General features: G+C 37.7%; 1 protein-coding gene across 1 annotated transcript in view; it reads right to left on the bottom strand.

Moving 5' to 3' along the window:
- Nucleotides 1–23,446, bottom strand: part of atg7 (ATG7 autophagy related 7 homolog (S. cerevisiae)) — a 109,977-nt gene that overhangs the window by 75,768 nt on the left and 10,763 nt on the right. The window contains exons 8-14 of the mRNA XM_053227256.1: nt 20,680–20,768; nt 20,157–20,278; nt 19,346–19,436; nt 17,899–18,043; nt 16,827–16,985; nt 6,264–6,458; nt 5,836–5,986 (exon numbers count right to left, since the gene is read on the bottom strand). Of these exons, the coding sequence (XP_053083231.1) occupies nt 5,836–5,986; nt 6,264–6,458; nt 16,827–16,985; nt 17,899–18,043; nt 19,346–19,436; nt 20,157–20,278; nt 20,680–20,768 (952 nt within the window). The remainder of the gene's footprint in view (nt 1–5,835; nt 5,987–6,263; nt 6,459–16,826; nt 16,986–17,898; nt 18,044–19,345; nt 19,437–20,156; nt 20,279–20,679; nt 20,769–23,446) is intronic.

Here is a 23,446-nt window from a genome sequence, read left to right as displayed (position 1 = left end):
TTATAAAGAATTTAATTCTGTCTCCTTTTATTGCTTTTCCACCTAAGCTGAGCAGGAAAACATTGCGTGTGTAGGTTTAACGGTTTAACATGTTTGAGTTTTTAACACATGGCCAGTTCCAAACAATCTCTTCAACCCATCATTTTTAAAAACTTGAAGCAGAAACATTCTAAATAATCTGCTTTCAGTAACTTTTATTGGTTTACTACATCAGCCAAGCAGCCAACATAGCTCTTTTTTTTTATTTCTGGAATATCCATTTTATTCTCAAACTCAAACCCACCTAAAAGAGATGGAAGATATGGAAGACGTATCTAATTATAGAGCTGACCTGATAGAAAAATTGCTTAAAGCCCAAGGGAAATGAAATCTATGATTGCTTTGTAATGAGGTTAATGTTGGTTTTGTGGGCCACAATCTGCAGTACACAGTTTGAATAATTGGTGATATTCCAGTGTCTACCTGTACTTCACCAGAATGTTTTTTTCTGGACTTACTCTCACAAATCACAAGTCTGATAACGCTTATTCCTCCCACACAGCTAGCAAAACTATGCATATCTGGTTGAATTTATTTATTCACTTCATCAGGTCTGAGTGACTTAGCAAGTGAAAGCTAAACCAATGAGTTAAAGCTAATGAGGTATGATGGGACATGTTGAGTTGAACAAACCCTATTCCCTCTGCCTGCACCACTGTGTTTCATTCTGCTTAGCACAGCAGTCTGGGAGTCTCGGATAGAGGCATGTCAATCAAACATGTTTGTGTGAATAGATGACCACACCCATTAGGCAAACTCTCAGCTTGGTCTGATCAGCAGGTTTAACTAGTGTTTGATCAGTATTTTATCAGATTTCTATGCTAGATTTTTCATTCATACTTTCCTTGACGTTTAAACTAGAGATGCATCAGTACTGATACTGGTATTGGGTAATGGTCCAATACTGTGCTCACTTACTCATAAAAAAAATGCTCCAAATACCAATACACAATACCATGTGATACTATGTTGTGTAAGCCTAGTGAATATTGCCATGCTAATGAACTGATGACACGAAATGACAGTAATCTGAAAGTATTTCACAATTAATGACGGCAATGAAAGCAACGCTCACTGCAGCACAACAGCAACTAACACTGCAGCAAACTCTGACTACTCGAGAAAAAAGTGTCTACAGGCAACACTAGGCGAAAATTGAAAATTAAAACGCTTAACCACTATGTTGTGTCTGATGATCAGTCACTATTAGTCACTGACAACAAGGGATTCTCACACACTTACTGCTGCACAAAGTAAAAACAAAACTGGCACTTCTCCACTGCAACCTTACTCAATCCAAGGTAACTAACTACTGTAGCTAATGCACTTAAATTAAATCAACTAGCTTATGTTATAAAGAATTCTCATGCACACTATTGTCCCTGATTGTTTAATACTAAGTAGGTTGCTCATTTCAGTATCAATATTAGTACTGATGAGTACTAATAAACCTGTACTCATAGAACACACATCACAAATCAGGTAAATACTTGGCGAATCTTTTACAACGTAAAAAAGATAAAATAATAATCAGCTTAATAAGAAACTCAACAGGAGAAATCACCCAAGGTCCACTGGAAATAAACAATACCTTCTGCACACTCTGTAATAACTTATATTCATCAGAACAAGAACCAAATTTAGGAGAAATATAGTCATTCTTAAATAACCTAGATCTGCCTCAACTCACCAAAGAAATAGCTACCACTCTCGATGCTCCTCTATCATCAGAAGAACTTCATAAAGCCCTCCTCCAGACGTCAAATAATAAATCACTTGGACCTGATGGTTTCCCTGCTGAATTTTACAAACACTTCTGGGACATATTATCACCATTATTCAATAGACTGACAAAGGAAATCAAACACACATCTAAAATCCCTTTGGATATGAACATGGCCGCTATAACAGTGTTACTTAAACTGAACAAAGACCCAACGCAACCTACCAGTTACTGACCCCTCTCATTAATGAATACAGATCTGAAAATAATGACAAAAGCTTTAGCTACCAGGCTAGAAACAGTGACTCCCATATTAACCCACCCCGATCAGACAGGCTTTATCAAAAAAAAAAAAAAGGTACTCTTCAGATAACATCCATAGACTATTCAACCTGATAAATATTTCTCAACAGTCCAAAATTAATACAATCACTGCATCACTGGACACTGAGAAAGCATTTGATAAGGTCAGCTGGACATTTCTATTCCAAACATTACATAAATTAGGCTTCGGGGAGTCATTCATCCATTGGAAATAGATGTACACTTATATTGTACACTTCACCAAAAGCCACAGTCACCACAAATGGGATTACTTTGCCTGCATTTACATTTCACCAAGGAACACGGCAAGGATGTCCACTCTCCCCTTCACTGTTTGCCATTTTCATAGAACCGCTTGCTATAGCAGTAAGACAGAATAGTAAAATCAACAGAATTCATACCATAAATGCACAAGAGAAAATTAGTCTCTGTGCGGATGATATCTTACTGTATTTGCAGAGCTCTAAATCTTCATTTCAGGAAACATTTAAAGATATTAATACTTTTTCCAAAATATCAAACTACACAATAAACTGGAATAAATCTACCATACTCCTGCTCTCTGATGAGACTTCGGCAGGAATTCCGCAGCTCAGGATTCATTTCGTCCACTCCGTATTGGAAATATTAAGTATTTAGGCATTAGCATCTCCTCTAGGCTGTCAGAGTTGTTCTCACTTAACTATACTACACTGCATAAAACAATAGCTGGTGACCTTAGACGTTGGATGAATCTTCCTCTTTCATTAATAGGACGAATAGCAATGATCAAAATGAAAATTCTCCCTCAGATTAATTATCTACTCTCAATGCTTCCTGTTATGCCTACAGAAAAATGGTTTCAATTGCTTAATTCTTTAATCTCCCATTTTTACTGGAGGAATAAAACAGCAAAAATTAAACATTCTACATTATAAAATGTTTTAGAAGCACCAATTTTTTAAATTAACATTATCTGGCAAATCAACTGCAATATTTAGTGAAATGGATTCATCAAAGCAATAACAACATCTCATGGATACAACTGGAACACACACACTGTAAAAACCTCACACCTGCAGATGTGCCATATTTCAACACTTTGCTCAAGAACCACACCTGTTTTAAAAACACAGTTATCTCTACAACTCTGACAGCCTGGAGGAAAGCTCTGAGAATCACCAATTCTACTCTAACACCATGTAAATATACCCCCATTTGGCACACTCCAGACTTTTACAAGACTACTATTTACTACCGCACATGGGAACAGAAAGGAATTACGCATCTTCATCATCTCTTCCACAATAATCACTTCCTGACATTCAAAGATTTGGCCCAGAAAAACTAATTTGGGTCCCAGCAGTTTTTTCAATATATACTAATTAAACCAATTATTAGAAGTAAAATCGACATAACAGATAATACACTTAATCCCCCTAAGATATTAGATGACAGAATCCAATTTAAAGATAAAAAAAAATAATTTCTAAACTATACAAACTACTAGTCAATACAGATAGCTCCATATATGTCCCTAAAATTAAATGGAACTGTGATCTTTCCACCTCTCCAACATTCAATTTCTGAACAGACATTTGTAAAAATACATTCACAATGACAACAAATACTAACTTACAGCTCATCCAATACAAAATCATTCACACAACAAGTATCCCTCAGTATAAAAAATACAAAATGGGATTAGTCGATACTGACGATACTGACATGTGCCATGGGTGTCACAGATAATCACTTATGCAATTTGGGTGCATAAAACTGGAAGTCAAAGTGCTTACTCAATTTAAATCAGTGGAATTATTTAATAACAGAATATATATCTATGACAAAAATCACAGCTCTCCATAAAAGCTGCACGCCGCCCTTCGAGGAAAAATGGAAACCATTCCTAAACCATTTCAAACTTTAAATAAATACAGACTGATGCCACGTACATCCTTATTTATTTATTTATTTATTTATTCTTTCCCTTTTAATTTTACTCCACATAATAAGATATTATATTGCCTCGTTATTTGCTTATTTGTTTATGTTTGCTCACGTCCTTAATTATTACTGATGTTATCAATATCACTATTATTGTTATGCAGGTTGCTGCTGTGCCTATCATTGATATTAACATTGTCATTATGATATTTCATTATTATTAGTATATTATATATATTATTTATTTATTTTTTAAAAATTCTTTTTTTTTTTTTTCTTTTTTTTTTTTAAATATGCTAGTTGATTGATTGAGTTGAGCCTCATTAAGCAAATCTTTGGCCTAGGCTTGTATCTCTGGTGAGTTGCGGTGGGATGGGCCTCCCTGGGGTACTGGGGGTGGGGCCCTGGATGCACACGCCTTTCCGCCCTTGATCTTCTGCCCTGGCTGGATCAATTCCATACTGCACGACTTGCTTCTTTTAATGCATCACATTTGTTGAGTACTGACATATGAACGTCTAATATAAACACGGACAGAAAAATATAAGAGAATAGGGTAAGCGTGATGTGCGGATGCTGGCCTGCCTGGGATGGGGGCAACCGGTGGGGGTGGGGATGATGGGCGTGTCCTGGGCCTGGCAGCGTCTTTTCATAACCTACTCCTCGTGGGGCCTGTCTCGCTGAGGGGAGATGTGGGGCAGTCCAACAGAATTTTTTTCCTTTTAATTGTTATTGCTATGGCTGTTTTCACTGCCTTTTTTTTCTTTTTTATTTCATACAGATATCCTTACAACTGCCTACACACACATGATCTTACATACACACATACACACAAACACGCACACCCTGAACCATTAGCTACAGTACATGCCCAATCATTAAATACATACAAACTACACATTAACACTTTTTAATACCTACAATCATATTTTAGAAACTTGTGTCACCTCTTTTTGTGTTTTCTATACTCACTTGCTGATTTCCTATCTCCCTCACTGTAACACGAGTATTTAGTATGTGTCACGTTACCAACTTGTCTTCCAATAAAGAGGAAAAAAAAAAGAACACACATCTCTCTTGTTTTTGCACTCCATCAACTTTTCTTTTTTCCACAAAGGTATAGGTCTCCACACTGGGTGATACATTTTGGGATTTGAAAGAGGGAATTTAGGGTTTGAACCCCCTCTGAAATATTTTATGATGGTTCCAAATGTTTATTCATGGGGGGTTAACATAACACACATACAGTGCAGCTGATTATATATGGGTTAAACAACTGTGCTATACTGATGTTCATAAAAGGTCAGCAAAGTCCACTCCATATTTATCCTCCAAATGTTTATTCTTAGGGGTTAACATAACACACAGTTTATCATAGAACATCTTGTTCTTACAGTTTGGGACAATAGCTCATGTTTTTTCCATGCAACGTATATTAACATCTGGTCAGTGGTGTTTCTACAGTGGAATGGTGTGTTCTTTTTGCTGAATGAATAAATGTATGCCTGCTGACTGACTTAAAGCTGTTGGAGTTAAAATTGCATAATATTGGCAAAACGGTTGTCCTGGAGAGTCATCACGGAAATACTACTTATGCTGATGCATTTTTAATGGGTGCAACCAGTTAAAATCTGCCAAACTGTAATTTCAGTAATCATAACAGTCATTCATTAGAGACAGAACTGGGCACTCCCTTCTATAATTTATATATTTAAAAACCATTAGGATAGGTTCTGAGGAGTCATTTCATTCACTGTCAAATTCAATCAACAGGAAATAAAACAGATTGACAGTTAAGTGTTCAGTGGTCCCATCTGTCCTACCTGGTATTGCTGGAGTCGAGGCTGAAGAGGAGTCTGATGCAGACAAGGATGATGATGCACTGGAGTCTCCAGCGTCTGAGTCTTTGGGTTTCTTAAGGCCATGCCTCATTACAACAAAGGTGTCAAACCCGAGAGCTGCATTAACTACAAGCTGGAAGAGCAGATACATTAAGGGTAGGAGTTATTTCAGAATGCAATATAGTTATGTTCGTAACTTCGCTAGCAATATGCAATGACAGAAAAACATTTAAAAAGCCCGCACTCCCTGAACAAAAGCAAGTGTCTCTGTATTCTATTATATTTTCTGTACTGCAAGATGTTTTTGACCCTAAGCTGCACTTTTCTATAGTAAAGCCAATTATAGTCTAGAAAAGCATGCATTCACTTCTTCACTGATGTATTATTCAGACCAGTAAAAGTTAATATACCTTTCTCTGGCTAGCTGCGATGACAGTGGGGAGCCATCGACTCTCCCGCGTGTCCATAAGCAGGAAGACAACGTCATGTGCTGAGATTAGTGCCTCCAACTGTTCCACATCTTTCTGTGCCTGAGAAATCATCACTTCAGAAAAACTCACAGGGTGGCCAGGCATGGGGATGCTCATGTTGAATCCCTCAGCATTCTGGAACAGCCAGAGGGAAGAGTATTTTTATTATACAAGAAATTTATTTCTTTTATAGGGCAGCATGCTGGCAGGAATTTGATCCTGTGGGCTTCTTCTAATGTCACAAAAACATAACAGTAGGTGGACTGGATACTCTAAATTTCCCCTAGTGTGTGTATGTTTGTGTGTGTGTGTGTGTTAGAGATGCCCCGAGATGAGCTGGCATATGTTTCAGTGTTGCCAGGAGAGACAACTGATCCAGCACAACCCTCAAAACGATAAAACAGGTAACAAAGATAAACAAATTAATTAATTAATGTATTTTATAAAGACAAGTGACGCACTAAAAGAAAAAACATCAAATGTCTCGGGAAAGTGTTACCACAAGCTGCCAGAACAGCTTCAATACCACCGTTTTCCCATTGTCACCCAAATGGCAAAAGGCTACTCTACTATATGAAGTTCCTGCACACTATTTAGTGCACTTGAATGTGATTTGGGATGATAGACACCACACTTTTGTTAGCATGTTAGCAACTTCAATACGAAGTCAACATAATAAATGTAAAGAGCAGGAAGTAGTGAGGAATTCCTTCTGCAATGCATACAACTAATCCCTTCATTTACTCCTCAAACAAACACAATCTCCAAGATCTTTGGGTAAATTTCATTTTTGGCGATCCTCCAACTGCTCTCCCACCTATTATACTCAGAGAACAGCTAATTTCATTTAGTACAGCACTAAGTCAGTATGAGTGAAATCACCTGTTTTATCTTGTGGGTACATGGCATTAAATATTGAACACAAAACAGCTGCAATTTTTCTGAAGAGGATACTGGCTAGCTAATTTACTGGAGTAACCTAACTTTACCTCACTGGCTACTGCTGATAAACTAGTATAAATTCTTCTCTCTGCTATACGAGTAAAATACTGATTAATAATTAACATTAAATTGAATAAATAAAAATAAACATTCATTTTTTAAAAATCAAGAATACAAAAAAATATTCCCTTCATGGATCCAGAACTGTTGTGGTGAAGGAGCTTGTGTATTTAATGCTCCCAGTAGGGCCATCCATAGTGAACAGATCTACAAGGAGAAATAGCAGTGATCCTAATGACCCCCATGAAAGGTACAAAAAAAATATCTAAGTGTACCCTGTTCAATTGGGCTTACCAGGACCCATCCCTGGAGCCAGGCCTGAGAGCGGTTTCTACAGTCTGGTGACTAGGCCACCCATCTATCCCAGTTGGGCTGTGCCTGAAAAGCAACATGGGGCCATCTTGTAGGCTCACCACTTGCAAGATGAAGATTGTGGGTCAGGTGCAATGCCAGTCAGACAGCAGGCATGTGATGGACAGTCTTAGATAGGCCAGGCCTTTGCAATGGAATCCTGCTTTGGGAACAGGGCATGATAGCAACGAATGGTCTATCGGATCTGAACCTGAGTGGTGAAATGCTATTAGACTTCTGCACAAGTCATGGACTGTCAATAACAAACACTTTATTCAAACACAATGTTGCTCGTAAGTGTACTTGGTACCAGAGCACCTTGAGCCAAAGGTCAATGATCGATTTTGTGATTGTATCATCAGAGTTGATGCCATATATTTTAGACACTTGGTTAGAGATGGATAGAGCTGTCCTCTGGTCACCACATAGTGATGAGCTGGATTTGTTGCTGGCCAGATTTATCTGGTAAACCCAGGAGAGTCTTTTGAGTTGCTTTGGAGCATCTGGCATAAAATTTAGGGAGAGACAAATTTAACTCACACCTCTGAAAGCTTCTCCCATGTACTGAACAAGGTCCGGGACATTGAGTCTGAAGGGACCATGCTCAATTTCTCAATCATAGAGTCAGGTGCAATAAACTGTGGCAGAAAGACCGTTGATGCCTCTCATGGCAGTAACCCTAGAATGTATTGTTAGAGGCCAGTTGGTAGGAAAGCCATTAAGTTGAAAAAGGAGGGGTATGGGAGAGCCAGAAGGGCTGCAGAATCAGTTGTAGAAGCAAAATCCCAGGCATGGGAGTAGTTTGGAGAGACCATGGAAAAAAAGACTTTCAAAGATGTCTTGGCACACCATTAAATGCATCAGAAAGGGCAGACAAGACCATGTACAATATGTACAAGCTCTGCTAGGCAAGTGGAGGGAAGGGTCGACCTTAACTAAGGATATTGTTGAGCCACGGAAGGAGTGCATGCTTTCCCTTCAGGAGGCAGTAGCAGAAACCTCTGGTGTGTTGGAGTACATCTCTGTGGCTGAGGTTACTTCATAATGCAAAGACTGCTGGAATGAATGACATTCAGCAAGGTATGTTGAAGGCAGTGGGCAAGTTTGGGGCTCTGTGATTAACAATAACTGTAACATTGCTGCTACTGCTGGCCTAATCTATTTGTCAAACAGTTAGCGGTTCGTCCAAAGGGTTGCTGGGCTTTTTTTGAGGAATTTGACAGTCCGGAAGGACCATGGGATAGAGCTGCTGCCCCTCTGAATTGAGAGGAGCCAGTTGAGGTGGTTTAGGGACCTTACAAGCATGGCCCATGGTTGGCTCCTGTTGAAGTTGTATTAGGCACATACTACTGGGTGGAAACCCTGGGACAAATCCAGAACCTACTGGAGAGATTGCATCTCACAGTTGGCATGGGAATGTCTGGAGATCCCTCAGAAGGAGCTTGAATCTGTCGCTGGGGATGGAGAAGTCTGGACTGACCAACTTATCCTGTTGCCACTATGATACCCTCTAAGAAAAGAAGGAAATGAATGAATGAAAAAAGAGGACAAAAATACATCTTATAGTCTGGAAAATAAATAAAGATAAGATAAATAAAGTTATACAAGCCAAGATGCAGTGAGCTTCTATCCTGCTTTTTGGACTATTAATAGCAGCCTGACTGCATTAAAGTGGGTCACTTTATCATTGCATGGCTTTTCATATACTCTGTATATGAAATTAAATCACAGACACAGAGTAATTAATGATGTCTATTCAGGTCTGTTGTGCTTTAATGCCTAACATTTTACCAAGGTGCATAATAAGGCCACTACAACTTGTGTACTTTCTTTAATTATTCATTTAAATTGTAATGTGAAAAAATCTTTGTCTATGCAAAAAAAAAAACAAAAAAAAAAACCAGACAGATGACGCAAATGAGACTGAAGTGATTAGTGAATCATGCATTGCTCACATTCTGATGTCTCACCACTCCTAAAGTGAATATTATCCTAAGGAGGTTTCTGTGTGTTACGTGTAAGAGAGCAGGATGGTGAGGACTAGAGCACTAATTATGGCTGAGATAACAGAGCAGTGTCTAATTAGCTCTAATCACACAGGGGTTTTGTAAAGGTAAAGTATGAGCTGCTCATTAGCCAAACAGGAGGAGACGATCAATGCAGGAAACATCAATAAATTATAAGCTGTGTAAACAGAGCAGAACGCTAATTCACCAAAATGAACAAGCAAGAATTACGCATAGGAGGACATGGGAATTTTGGAGTGAGGACTGCTTATAAACCACACAGACACACATATAGGAATTACCATCTTTGTGAGGTACTATGACTGGCCTGCAGTTTACTATAGCTAAATAATGCAATGTCTATGTCTAAAACTAACCTCAACCTCTAACCCTAACCTTAGCAGACCTAAGCACTAGCCATATTAATCCTAACTTCAACTACTACATCCAAAACTACATGCTCTTAAAGACTATATAACAGTCTACTCCACTATAGGAAGTAGCAGCTGCACACTATTTTCACATACTATTTAGCACTTTAAACCTCTGGCCTCGCCTTGAACTTCGGTCCCCCTGCTGGCTTCACAGTGGCCGTTGCTGCATGCAAGTGCTCCGCCTAGGACGTTGCAGCACCCCTCAGCCATGCGGAGGAGACCACTCCACTTCATTGCCTGGACGTCATGTCCACTGCCGGCTCCACAATGGGTAGCGTTCCTAAGAACCCTGATCAGCTGGAGGACATCTCGTCTAGCTGTCCAGGACCCCCTGGGTGGGTTCTGTCATAGCTGTGACATGCCCCAGCATGTCACATGACCATCTGATCACCCACAACTGTTTTGTGGTAACCCTAATCAGCGCCCCTATTTAAGTCCTGGTCTCTGTATGCTTCATTGTCAAGCTTTTGTCGTTGTTGTTCGTATGTGTTGTTGTGTGTTCCACAGCCTTGATCATAGTCGGCCTGTTTTCACTTTGTAGCCATTGTTTGTATATAGTTCTTGTTTTCACTGCTCTGGTTGTTGTTGTGATGCACTTGCACTTGCATGTGATGCATTTAAAACATCCCTGACACACCTCCTCTGCTTTTGCCAAGGGTCTTTTTAATTTGTTCTTATTAGCAAGTTACTCATCTTGATTCCTGATGTCCAAGCAAGATGAAAAACACTTCTCAGTAATTTAAACGGCCTCAGTACCTGCATTCTTCAGTAGTGAAATTAAATTTGGCCAGTGGAAGAGGACACCAAGTGAGTAGATGAGAATGCAAGAACAAATAAGAAAACATATTGAGAAAGAATAATTATAAGTGGCCACTTTTCTTTAGCATCTCCATATACACTCACCAGACACTTTATTAGAAACATCTGTACACTTGCTCATTCATGCAATTATCCATCATGTGGCAGCAGTGCAATTCATAAAATTATACACATACAAATCATAAGCTTCAGTTAACGTTCACATCAAACATGAGAATGGGGGGAAATGTGATCTTAGCGACTTGGTGGTTGTTGGTACCAGCTGGACTGACGAATATTACAGAAACTGTTGATCACCCTGGAATTTCACACACAACAAAGGTTTACGCAGAATGGTGTGGAAAAAAAAAAAACAGAAAAATATAGAGTGAGCAGCAGTTCTGCAGGTGAAAACAGCTTGTTAAATAGACAGGTCAAGAAAAGAATGGCCAGACTGGTTTGAGCTGACAGGAAGGCTACAGTAATTAAAACATCCACTCTTTACAACTGTGGTGAGCAGAAAAGCATCTCAGAATCCACAAAACATCAAATCTTGAGGCTGATGGGCTACAATAGCAGAAGGCCACATCAGGTTCCACTCCTATCAGTATTAGTATGGTTTTCCTAATAAAGTGGCTGGTGAATGCATATAAAATATAAACCATGAGCACAGTACGGACGATTAAAATTTATATTATAAAGACCTCCATTATAAAGATCGCATGAAACTAGAAGAAATGACTCATTTTTTTTTTTTATCACCTTTCCAAGAAGGTCTGATGTAATTTTTCTAGGCCAGAGGGTGCAGGATTTTCCTGATTATTCCAGAATGAGCTACAGTATGATGAGTTAGACTTGAGACTCGTGCTCAAATGCCAACTGTCAGAAATGATCTGATTTGCCAATTAGCTTCAAATCTCCACTTGAACATGTGTACAGGGACTATGAATCACATAAGATGTAGACTAATCAGCGATGCCTCAGCCTTAGCTCAGATAACCTAATTCACAGATGTCAGGACATTTTTCTTTTCTTAAATGCAAAATAGGATTTGGCTAGAGAGCTTGTTCTGTCCATTCATTTATTATGCAGCAGAAAACTCTCCATCCATTAAACAAATAACCAACAGCAATCCAGAGCTCAGGTTTCTCTAGTGTTAATTCTCACTCAACACCTTTTAAGTGTTCACCTCACTTAAAAACAAAAATGTTTAACTTGTATAAGCTCCTGATGGTGGCCTGTCCAAATTTTTGTGCAAAAAAAATGAAGTGAGTCAGTAAAGTTATCTCATGATGTGCCAGAGTCTGGCTCAGATTTTAATCTCAATTTAAATTGTGATTTCCAGAAACTTGAGTCAGCATTAATTATAGAATATCTCCAACATGAGTATGAGGCATTACATTACTTTGGCTGTCTACATGGATAGCCTGGATAGCAGCACAGTGAGTGTCGATAATAAGCATGACCTTAGTGTTTGGTTAGGGCTAGAGTTGCAGTTCAGAACTGTAATTTTTAGCATTTTGGCTAAATTCACACATGCCTCTCATTTGATGTAACACTGAAATATACACCATATAATCTGCATTCAAAGACAAGCTGTCACTAGTCATACAGTACACTATTCATCAGTATCAAGCACGCAAAAGCCAAAAATTGTTCTTTTCTTGTGCCTGACATCTATCATCTTTTCTTGTGCATGACATCTATCATCTTTTCTTGTGCATGACATATATCATCACTAACTTGAAATGCTGCAATTACTGTCATGTGTCTGTTTGCATGGTTTCCAACCCACAAGATTTACGAGTGAAATAAATTAAAAGTGTTGCCTTAAAAATTTAAATCACATATGTGTAAAAAATGAAATGTGTGTACACAAATTAACGATACAAAACAAGGCAAAATCAGGCAAAACAGTTTAAAAAGAGTTGTATCATTCAATTCAATATGTCTGCATTCAGCAGACAGCATAATAATGCAGGCTATTCTTCATAAAATGCTGCTTATATTACTCGTGTATATTAGGTGTAACAAACATTTATATTTAATCAAGCGAACACTCCTTCCTCTTTATCTCAAATCGGGAGAGGCTACAGGGGTTTAAAAAAATATGCTTCTCCTCATTTTCTTCATTTTTGCTCATTTTCACTAGAGTTACTAATAATTCTGGAAGGCACTGTATGTATACATCAACCAAGATAACTGAGATATGTCATCAAATATGGTCACCCTACTAAAATACACCGTTTGTAAAAGTACATATAAAATTTTATTTGGCTGATGATGGTGAAATACATCAGTATTTTTGTTTTGATGATCAATCACTTTATGCCCAAATATTACAACATAACTTAAGTGTATGTAGTGCAATAAAAATTCTACAACATGTTAGTTTTAAACTACCTATTCAGCTGGTACAACTGGCCCCTGAGCTGTCCATATGCAAGTCTGAAACAGTTATAATTTCCTTGATTGTTCATATTTGCACACACAATTTAGGTAAACTTACATAGCTACAATAATGCAACTTGGCAGACAGCATATGCTAGGTAGAGTTAGAGCATTAGCTGGCTGTTAGTGATCATAGTAAAGTTTCTCTTTTACATGTAATCGTTTTAAGTACAATATTGTAATATCTTTTTTTTTTTTGTAAACCATACAAATTGTAGACAATTTTCCTAATATGAAAAAGTTATATTGATACATCATACTGAGCAAAAATTATTAGTCAGTTATTCATCTTAAAGCATATTATTCATTAACTACTATAAATTATTCTGTAACAGTAAAACTAATAATAAAGGTATGTAGTTATAAAAGTTAAAAAAAAAAAAAAAAAAGGACCACTAGTTGGTCCTGGAGGTTTAAACCTTTCTGTCAGTCTCCAGAAAGAAGACTGAAAATACCTCATTTGTTATTCATATAAAAGGAGCAGTTAGGGTGCAGTGCATTTTACTTTGAAGTTTAATTGTCCGCTTTCATGTAGAGACCGAAGTATATGTTAAGAACACTACGCTTTGACAAGGAATTACTCTGAGATGCATGTTTCATTTCTCTGTCCAGCGATAAGAAAGAATAATTAAATTTTTAATCTTATCTGGGTACCACAGCTTTTCTAATCTCAGTATCATATTGGCATCTGAACAGTAATTTCAGCTAAAGATGATTTCAATCAGAAATGTAATTTTGAAAAATACTGAAGACATGTCAGATCTTCTGAAATAAACAAAAAGCTCTATTTTTTATTGCCATGGACACTTTATAGTTGTGTTTTAATATGCAAGTTTTTCACTTTTCTTTAAATGAGCTGTCTTTGAGCATCACTGGAAAGTTTCACAGGGATTTCTATCTTTACTTTTTGATTTCGACTAATTTAAAGTCATCATTAAATGCTAAAGATCAATTAGAATTGTTGCATTGTGAAGCAAATTTTATGTGATAATGTGCATCATGGAAATGCGTGATTCACATAATTCTATTAATTATGCATGTGATGCAGCTGCACTGTTTGAAAACCAGAGGCCCCAATCTGCGGAATCCATAGTGTTAAAATACAGTACTCTGGTCACATGATTGCATTCTTCGTAGAGAGCCTGCGAGATCCGCACTTGTGAAGTCCAACAGCCTGATAGCGCCGGATTGCAAAACCAACATGCATTATACGCTGTACGATTACACATTATAAGGGTTGAAAAGAGCTCTTTGGTAGCTTTCAAACAACACCAAAGCGCCTGGAATTCGGGCATTTTAGCCGACTTTGGAGCTCTCTTTCTGCTCATTATGTTTCAGTCGATCATTTGCAAAGTCCCTGGTCAGACACTAGGTTTATTCAATCAAAATATTTTGGAAGAATTTATAAATGTATTTAATTATTATTAAATTATGGTGAACTTGTAGTACATGTTTACACTATTAAACCTCAGTTCATAGATTTATTTAGTTTTATACTGAGAAAAACATTTTGTTTAGTTGCAAAAAGTAGTATTGCTTTGTAAATAAATATAAAAAGTTATATGTTTGGATATCATTTGGATAAGTTATTAGCTTGGATATCTTTTTTAAATTTATTAATTAATTAGGAATACATGCCTGATAGACGGAATTAATTGCAACACAAAAAAAAAATCTGTTACAGTAACATTTAAAACTAACATCACATGGAAGATCTCAGCTGTGCCAGCAGATATTAGTCCTACAGGAGAGGTAGTGATCTGGCAAACAAAAGGTACGTGTAAAGTGAACATTTTGGCATTAAGCATGTTGTCTTTTTGGATGCATTTATAGGCATGTGTTTTCTAGAGGGATTTACACTGCAACAAAGGTTCTAACTTAGAAAACAATACACAAGAGAACTAATGTAACACTAACAGGACAAATAATAAACTAGATCACACCAGAAGAAGGTTCTGAAGTGCTGTTTTAGAGGCAGAACAAACATTATTGCAACATATACAACCAGCAGAAGTTATTCTTCAGAGCAACTTAACTTTTTGTGAGCATTAGTCTTCTTTGGCCCTGTGTGCACACACATTAAATTTATTTCCGCACTCCTAAATTTCTTGGCTTCCGGTTTGAATTTGAATTTTGAGACGTCGGGTGAAGAGGAGGTTGATGAAATGGTGGCTCAACAGATGGAGACAAACGTTGAGAGGCAGACAAATTAGACTATTGAATTGTTGGAAGAGAAAATAAAAACTCTCAGAGACGTAAACAACATTCCTACACAAAGCCTGGCTCAGAATTGCAGTCCCACCAGTAGGGCTTCTTCGCCATCGCATCGATTATGCATAGGGACACAAGTATGCTGCTGACACACAGGAAATGGCCTTGTTGCTTGGCAACAAAATTACACAGGATCTAATTTATGCGGTACAACTGAGAACACAGATATGACCGAGTGTGTTGCAGCATGGGCTGAAAAAAAAAAAAGCCTGATGAAGATGCGTCTAAAAGGTTTTTAAGGATTTTCTGAGATGCACAAGAACAACTTGTTCATTTTAATAAGGAGGAAAAGTTTTAAGTAGCCTTAACCTTGGTAGATTTATGGGTCCAAAAGATTCCTTAAAATTCCTACCCTCATAACAAGTTGTTTGGAAGCATTCCAAGAAAGAAGCCTCAAGTATTGTGGCCAAATCACACCAAAATCAGACCTTTTATTATGCACCCCATCAGCATGTTTAGCCACAAAAGGGGACTGTATACAAGGAAAATCATGTGATACTTTACTGAAAAATCTAGTGTTGGATCAGTGAAACTTTGGGGATGTTTTGCGCCTGTAGTTCTGGGGTTCTTATGAAGACTGATGACGTCATTCATTCTGCTAAGTACCAGCAGAATTCAGCCTAAAACCTGGTTGCCTCTGCCAGGAGGTTCAGACTTGGCCATAGAGATTTCAACAAGATGAGGAGCAAAACGTCCTTCCAGGGACCGTCAATGACCATCTCAGTCTCTGGAATTTGAAGTGACTACAAACCTGTGGTCTGAAATGAACAGGAAAATCCACAAGCACAAGCCTAAGAATATAAAGGGGCTTCTGCAAGTGACGAGTGGACCAAGATCCCTCTAGAAGTGTATTCAACCTTGTTACACATTACAGGAAAAGACTGTGCTGTTATTCTCTCCAAAGCAGGCATCAGAAAATATTAATTTTATGAATTTCTGTTCATATCACTTATTGCATGTGTTATTCTTTTGATATATTAATTTATACTCTTTTACAAAGTGTATCATTAATTCCGAAGGGCACTATATGTACATTAACTGAGATATCCAGATATAGTACATTAACTGAGAGGATAAAAAAAAGGCTGAAGGCAGTAAGAAAGGCAACGCCTGGCCAAACAAGTCATCACGGAATGTGCATTAGTGGAAACGAAACGCTGGAAGGAAAATAAGCATGTAAATTGACTCACCACACCCGGGAAGATCTTCCTTAATCTATCCACTGCAGCCAAGGCTTTAGTTTTCCCTCCACTCAGGCAGTCCTCAAATTCATAGAGAGCCTGACGCACGGGGTTCGAGTAGGAGATCTTTGCATTGTCCACAAATGTGATGTGTCTCACTCCCCAGCCCTAAAGACAAGACAAATGTCAGAACATCTTTATAAGGATGCATAAATTAGAAGATATGCTTTTGTGTAGGAACTGCATCAATGTTAGCCATCATCAAGCCGTATGTTAAATGCACAGAATGCAATATGCAGACAACCAGACAACATCAGATTTCTTTTCACTGTTATAAAAGAAAGCATATAAGGGATTAGATAACATATTCGTGAACCATGTCATGTATCAACTTTTCTGTGTGGAAGCTTTTAGAGACTTTAGATGCTTCAAGCTCTCTGCTTCTGTGAGCATGTAGTTTCACTGAAATAACCCAGGTTATTTTCTTTCCTTCTTAACAAGCTAATTATGCAGATATTTGTCAGTGGAATTTCAATTAGAAATTTTTAATTTTATAATTATCTCTAACTGACTGCACTGAATCAGTTATTTTGATTCACTTGTTGTATGTCATGATTCAGTTCAATTTGTATAATACAGTGGCACTTCATACAATGATGTCTCACACAATTCAGACCCAGTTGCAAGAGTTTCTGTGTTAACAGCAAAATCCACTGTGCAGTGCTTGAATCTTGTGTTAACGTCTAAACAACATGCAGTCAGCTCCAGAATTACTAGCATCTTTTATTGGTAAAAGATGGGTAAAAAAAGATTATGATATGTTAAGTCTTTGTGGTTAATTAGCTTAATCTCACACCAAAAACATGAGAGAAATCTAATCTTTAAATGAAGTAACAGTTCTAGAGTTGACTGTATATTGTGATTGTGAGTCTATAAAGAAAGCTGAGTCCAACAAAATATATATTAAAATATTAAAACGTTGCTCTTTATGTCATTAGGTATTCATTCTTTTTTTCTCTATATAAATGACAAGAATTTTGCTGAGCAGCATTAAATACATTGTCGCATACACGTCTCTCACCATGAGTGTCCTTGCCACGTTGCAGCCTAGCGTACCAGCTCCAAGCAAGAGACACTTGGTGGAGATAACTTTATCCAGATCCAGAGAGGGGACAAGCCGCCAGCGCATCAACTTCAGATTAAGGTCGACTGATGATTCTGCAAGTCTGACACACGCACACACACGCGCACAAGCACACACACACACACACACACACAGTTATCTCTATCCATACTGACTCTATATTACTATTTGGATGGTATAAATTTTCTGGACATGCTCCAGTGAGCCAAAACATTATGACTCTCAGATGAAAGGAAAAATGTTATTATCTCGTAACAAAGGTGCATATCAAGGTCTGGAATAAACAGTAAAATACAGTCAACTGAGCAGGCATTAAGACCTAAGAGACTCTGACAAAGGCCAAATCCTTAAGGCCATGAGTCAGAGTATCTCCAAAACAACACGGCTTGTGGGGTGCTTCTGGTCAGTAATGGTGAGTACCTATAGATCGTGATCGGAGGAGGGACAAAAAAAACAAACCGGCGACAGGGTGTTGGGCGCCCAAGCCAATATTCTGCTGGAAAACCCTGGGTCCGGCCATTCATGTGGACGTCAATTTGACACGTGCCACCTACTTAAACATAGGTACATAGGCGGACTAGGTACACCTTTCACGGCAATGCTATTCCCCAATGACAGCGGCCTCTTTCCACTGGATAATGCGCTCTGCCACTCTGCACAAAGTGTTCAGGAATAGTTTGAGGAACCTGACAGCGGTTCCACCTCATAACAGGACTTTCTAATGTCTTGGTGCCAGATACCACATGGCACCTTCAGAGGTATTGTAGAGTCCATGCCTCAGCGGGTCAGAGCTGTTTGGTTGCAGCCCAAGGACCAACAGCATATTAGGCACTTGGTCATCATGTTTTGGCTCATCGATGTATGTCCGTTATGTAATTTTGCCAGAAGATATTTGTAGCAATTATAATCGATTCACACATGATAAGCAATTGCTGTATAATTATCAGAGATGGGAGTGTGTTCAGGATGTAAAATTTTATGTGTACTACATACATCTCATTTTAACACAAAATGATTGTTTTTAACTTTTAATATAAGGGCTTGTTGTAGGACTTGTGGCTGCACATATTGATCAATATTAGGTCATACATACATAGGCTAGGAACTCAATGTGCTAGGAACTCAATAACTAGAAAACAGCACTTATTAGAGCGTCTTTATACTGTATAAAACCTCTTTTCCCACACTGGAAACTTTACTGACATGTGAATTCGGACAGAATATATATTACCTGGGGTTATTTCTACTGATTATTTATAAAAAGTAAAATACACATTAACCTCTCTCTCTCTATCTGTATATTATATATATATATATATATATATATATATATATATATATATATATATATATATATATAAATATATATAAAATTCTACAATACCTTTTTGGGTCCATGCATTCACTGAGATTGACACTTCTAGGCCCCATTGCTCCTTTGGGGTTCTTCTCCCAGCCCACACTCTTTGGACAAGCTTTGAAAGACAAAATACTTTAATACAATAGTAATTTCAGACTGACTTCATTGCTAAATCAATTTAAAAAAAAAAAAAAAAAAAAAAAAAAAAGTAGCTGCTAGTGAAAAAAAATCATTTCAATTTTCAGTTGTATGAAAGTCTTTTAGAGAAAGCAACATAACCTATAAAAAGTATAAAATTTTATTCTGACATTAGGGCAGACTGGGAAAGCTCGGGCTAACTCCAAATTTACGAGTAATGGAAGTATATTATATGGCCAAAGGTTTGTGGACACCTGATAATCACACCCAAATCTGCTTGTTGAACATCCCATTGCAGATTTAGCTGTTGTTACAAATAACCTTCACTCTTCTTAGAAGGCTTTTCTCTAGATTTTGGAGTCAAAATTAAATTATCTGATATATGGAAACATTTTTTATTTAATTATTCTGAAAGCATTGCTTCACAGATTTTCTTTTTATGCGCCTAAGACTTTTATAATAGGGACTGCCAGAGGATTAGCTCTTTAAAAAGCCTTAAAGGATAAGGCAGTCTTTGGCTTGGTTTGGTGTTGGAATTTTTTTAAAGTTGCAACACTGGGAAATTCTCCAGCGGTTACCTTCATGGCTCACGGCATCCCACAGAGGCTTAACTTTTCTGTCTAACCTGTATTAGCATTTCAAGCATGCACCATGTGTGGGGTTAATCTGGGGTGTTGGAGCAGGGAAGGAAATTTACCTGCAGACATGGACAGACTGGGCAACTTGACCTCCAAAACAAGGCTGTGCTGCACTGAGCGACAGCCCTGGAGTGTCCTGTCTCTGAAGCACACAATTTCAAGCACGTCCAGCTGTGAACCCCTATAACACACACACACACACACACACACACAGTTACAGCAGCATCATTAAAGTACCGAGCAGCAGAGATGGATTACTATAATGTTAGTGAGCTGAATATGTTTATGGCACATGCTTTAACTGGAACTGTAAACATCAATGGGCTCACTGTCTTATCTATTATAAACTCTCAATCAATCCCTTATTAATTAATGTGCAAATGCAAAAGCACTGCTAAATAAGGCTTATTTTAAAGCTGAACTGTGATATTCAGTATAGATATATTCTTGAAACTTCTTGTTTTTTGTACTTAGCTAAATATTGTATGGCATTCTGGAATGTAGTGAGGATTTGTTGATATAAACGATACTACCAGTGGGATGTGTTATGACATGCTGTGAAGTGTTATGGTGTGAATTTACCATTTGCTGGCAAGGAGGATCAGAAAATTACGAAGAGGCCAGCCAGGATGTTGAGGCAGCGTGCATGGGTCATAGACACCCACGGTTACCTTCAAAACAAGTCAGGAAACACAAGTTACAAGCCGATTTCACAACACAAAACCTTACAGTGTTTGCAAACCAGATCAACTAATGGGCAATATTCAAGCTGAAGATACAGTCCATAAATATTTAAACATTGATAAAGATATTGTTATTTCAGCAGCCTACCACTGTATATTGGAGTAGAAATTAAATAATGAATATGAGCTATGTACAGTGCAGAATTTCAAGCTTTGATTTCAGGGCATTTAATGCAAGTTGGGTGAAAGGTGTAGGAATTTCACCACTATTTTTTATGTGGTCCTCCCCTTGTTAAGGGACCAAAAGTAATTGAACAATTGGCTGCTTGGCTGTTTCATGGCCAGGTATATGTTATACCCTCATTATTTCACTTACAGGTAAGCAGATAAAAGCTCTAGAGTTGACTTCAAGTGTGGCATCTGCATTTGGAATCTGTTTCTGTGAACACTCAATATGAAGTCCAAAGAGCTATCACTATCAGTGAAGCTTTAAGCCAAAAAATCAAAACAAACCCATCAGAGAGAAAGCAAAAACATTAGATGTTGCCAAACCAACTATTTGGTACACTCTTAAAAAGAAAGAAGGCACTGGTGAGCTCAGGAACACTAAAAGGCTCATGAGGTAGGCATATGTAGGTCAAAGTCAACAATGAAGAGAAGCCTACACCAGAGCAAATACAAATGGTTTACCACAAGATGCAAACCATTGGTAAGCCTCAAGAACGAGGAAACCAGAGTTTGCCAAACATAAAAAAAAGCCTGTGTAGTTCTGGAACAACATCCTATGGACAGATGAAGCAAAGATCAAATTGTACTAGATGATTGTACTATGATGGGAAGAGAAGAGTATGGAGAAGGGAAGGGAAAACTCATTATCTGAAGCATATCATCTCATCTTATGGCGATGGGCATGTATAGCTGCCAGTGGAACTGGTTCCCTTGTATTTATTGATGATTTGACTGCTGACAAAAGCAGCAGGATGAATTCTGAAGTGTTTAAAAAAAGTTTAATGTTCTGCAATGTCCAAGTCAATCACCTGACCTGAATCCTAATGAGCATGCATTTCACTGCATTTCTGAAGGCAAAACTGAAGGCAAAACACACCAAGAACAAACAGGAACTGAAGACAGCTGCAGTAAAGTCCTGGCAGAGTATCAACAGGGATAAAACTCAGCGTCTGGTGATGTCTGTGAGTGTCTATGGGTCAATGAGACAAAGGATTTGCAACCAAGTATTAAAAATGACAATTTTAAACGAAATTAGTTTTGATAGCTTAAAAAGATGGGGGGACACTTTTCTGATTGGTGAATTTGGTGAAGTTTACACTATGAGTTGATATACATTATTTAATTTCAACTCCAATATACTGTGGTAGACAGCTAAAATAACACATCTGTCAATGTCCTAATATTTATGGACCTGACTGTACATATAATACAATATACAGCTTAATCATTTTACTACAGTCCCCAAAGTTGGAGAGTTGCTGTATATTTAAATAGATGTTATAGGACAGATAGACAACACCATTTGTCCTTCCTATTTTTAAGTGAAGTGTCCACAAACATACTCTTCTGAAAACAAGCATGGTAAATAGAAAAGTGGCACTTATCGTTAGCCAGCTCTTTTGGTCGAACCAGACAAAACATATGATTCTGTTGTTTGTCCCTTTGTGTAATTTGTATTTTGATTGGATTTTGATGTTTGCATAGTCTATTGACTTCTAGTTTTTTCTTCCAAAGGCATTTTGAAAATCAGTAGTAGAGAAAGTCATCCACCTCATTCATTTTTATTACACCTGCTTTTGTATTTCATTTGTACCTTCTCAATCACAGCAGATGACGTGTCCCAAAAGACACCGAAACTACATGGCATTTGATATAATGATAATCACTCGATATAATGGTCAGTGATTGGCTCTGTCAATCTATAGCCTGGATTAGAAAGAAACCAGCCCCAGCCTCTTCTTCATACCATTCTAAGTATTTTTACTTACGACCATTAATAGGGCTGCTGTGGTTGGTTCTGCTTACTAAACAACAACACATGGTGAAATGCCGAAGTGCATTATTTTTGTACAACCGCAAGGTCTGGAGTGTATTATTCTGCTTACACCACAGCAGTCTGCCAATGATTACAATTTTTAATTTATTATTGAATGACATGTTGCGCATTTTAACAATTTATGGTTAGATTTAATGTTCCAGAAACACAGCCTGTCATTTTACTGAGAAACCAGAAAGTGTAAACTCCTCTGTCCTGAAGACTTTGCCTGGCTGGGAAACCTTGCAAAGCACCTTGATTGTGACAAAGAGCTCACAACCGATACTCTTTCCAGAAATGTTAAATAAATGTTTTCTAACAAAAACGTCACCACATCAGTGATTACAGGTTTTACTTTGTTAAGCAACATCACGTTTTTTTTTTTTTTTTTTAAATCTGTTTATTATTAGTCTCAGGATACAAGTCCCTGTGTGCGAGCTGTTACTATAGAAACAATAACGTATTAGAACGAGCACATTAATATATCGTTCATGTTACAGCCAGAACTGCTTATGAAACTGTGAAAATAATGCACACATTCTCCATTCACCAGTCAGATTCAAGATTCAACTAAGCTGTAGTATAAAGTAAAAATAATTCACTTTAAGCCATTTGTTAATAA

Source organism: Pangasianodon hypophthalmus, chromosome 20 (assembly GCF_027358585.1).
Source record: "Pangasianodon hypophthalmus isolate fPanHyp1 chromosome 20, fPanHyp1.pri, whole genome shotgun sequence".
Lineage (NCBI taxonomy): Eukaryota > Metazoa > Chordata > Actinopteri > Siluriformes > Pangasiidae > Pangasianodon > Pangasianodon hypophthalmus.
The sequence above is the reverse complement of the archived record's forward strand: the minus strand, read 5'-3'. Positions and strand labels throughout refer to the sequence as shown.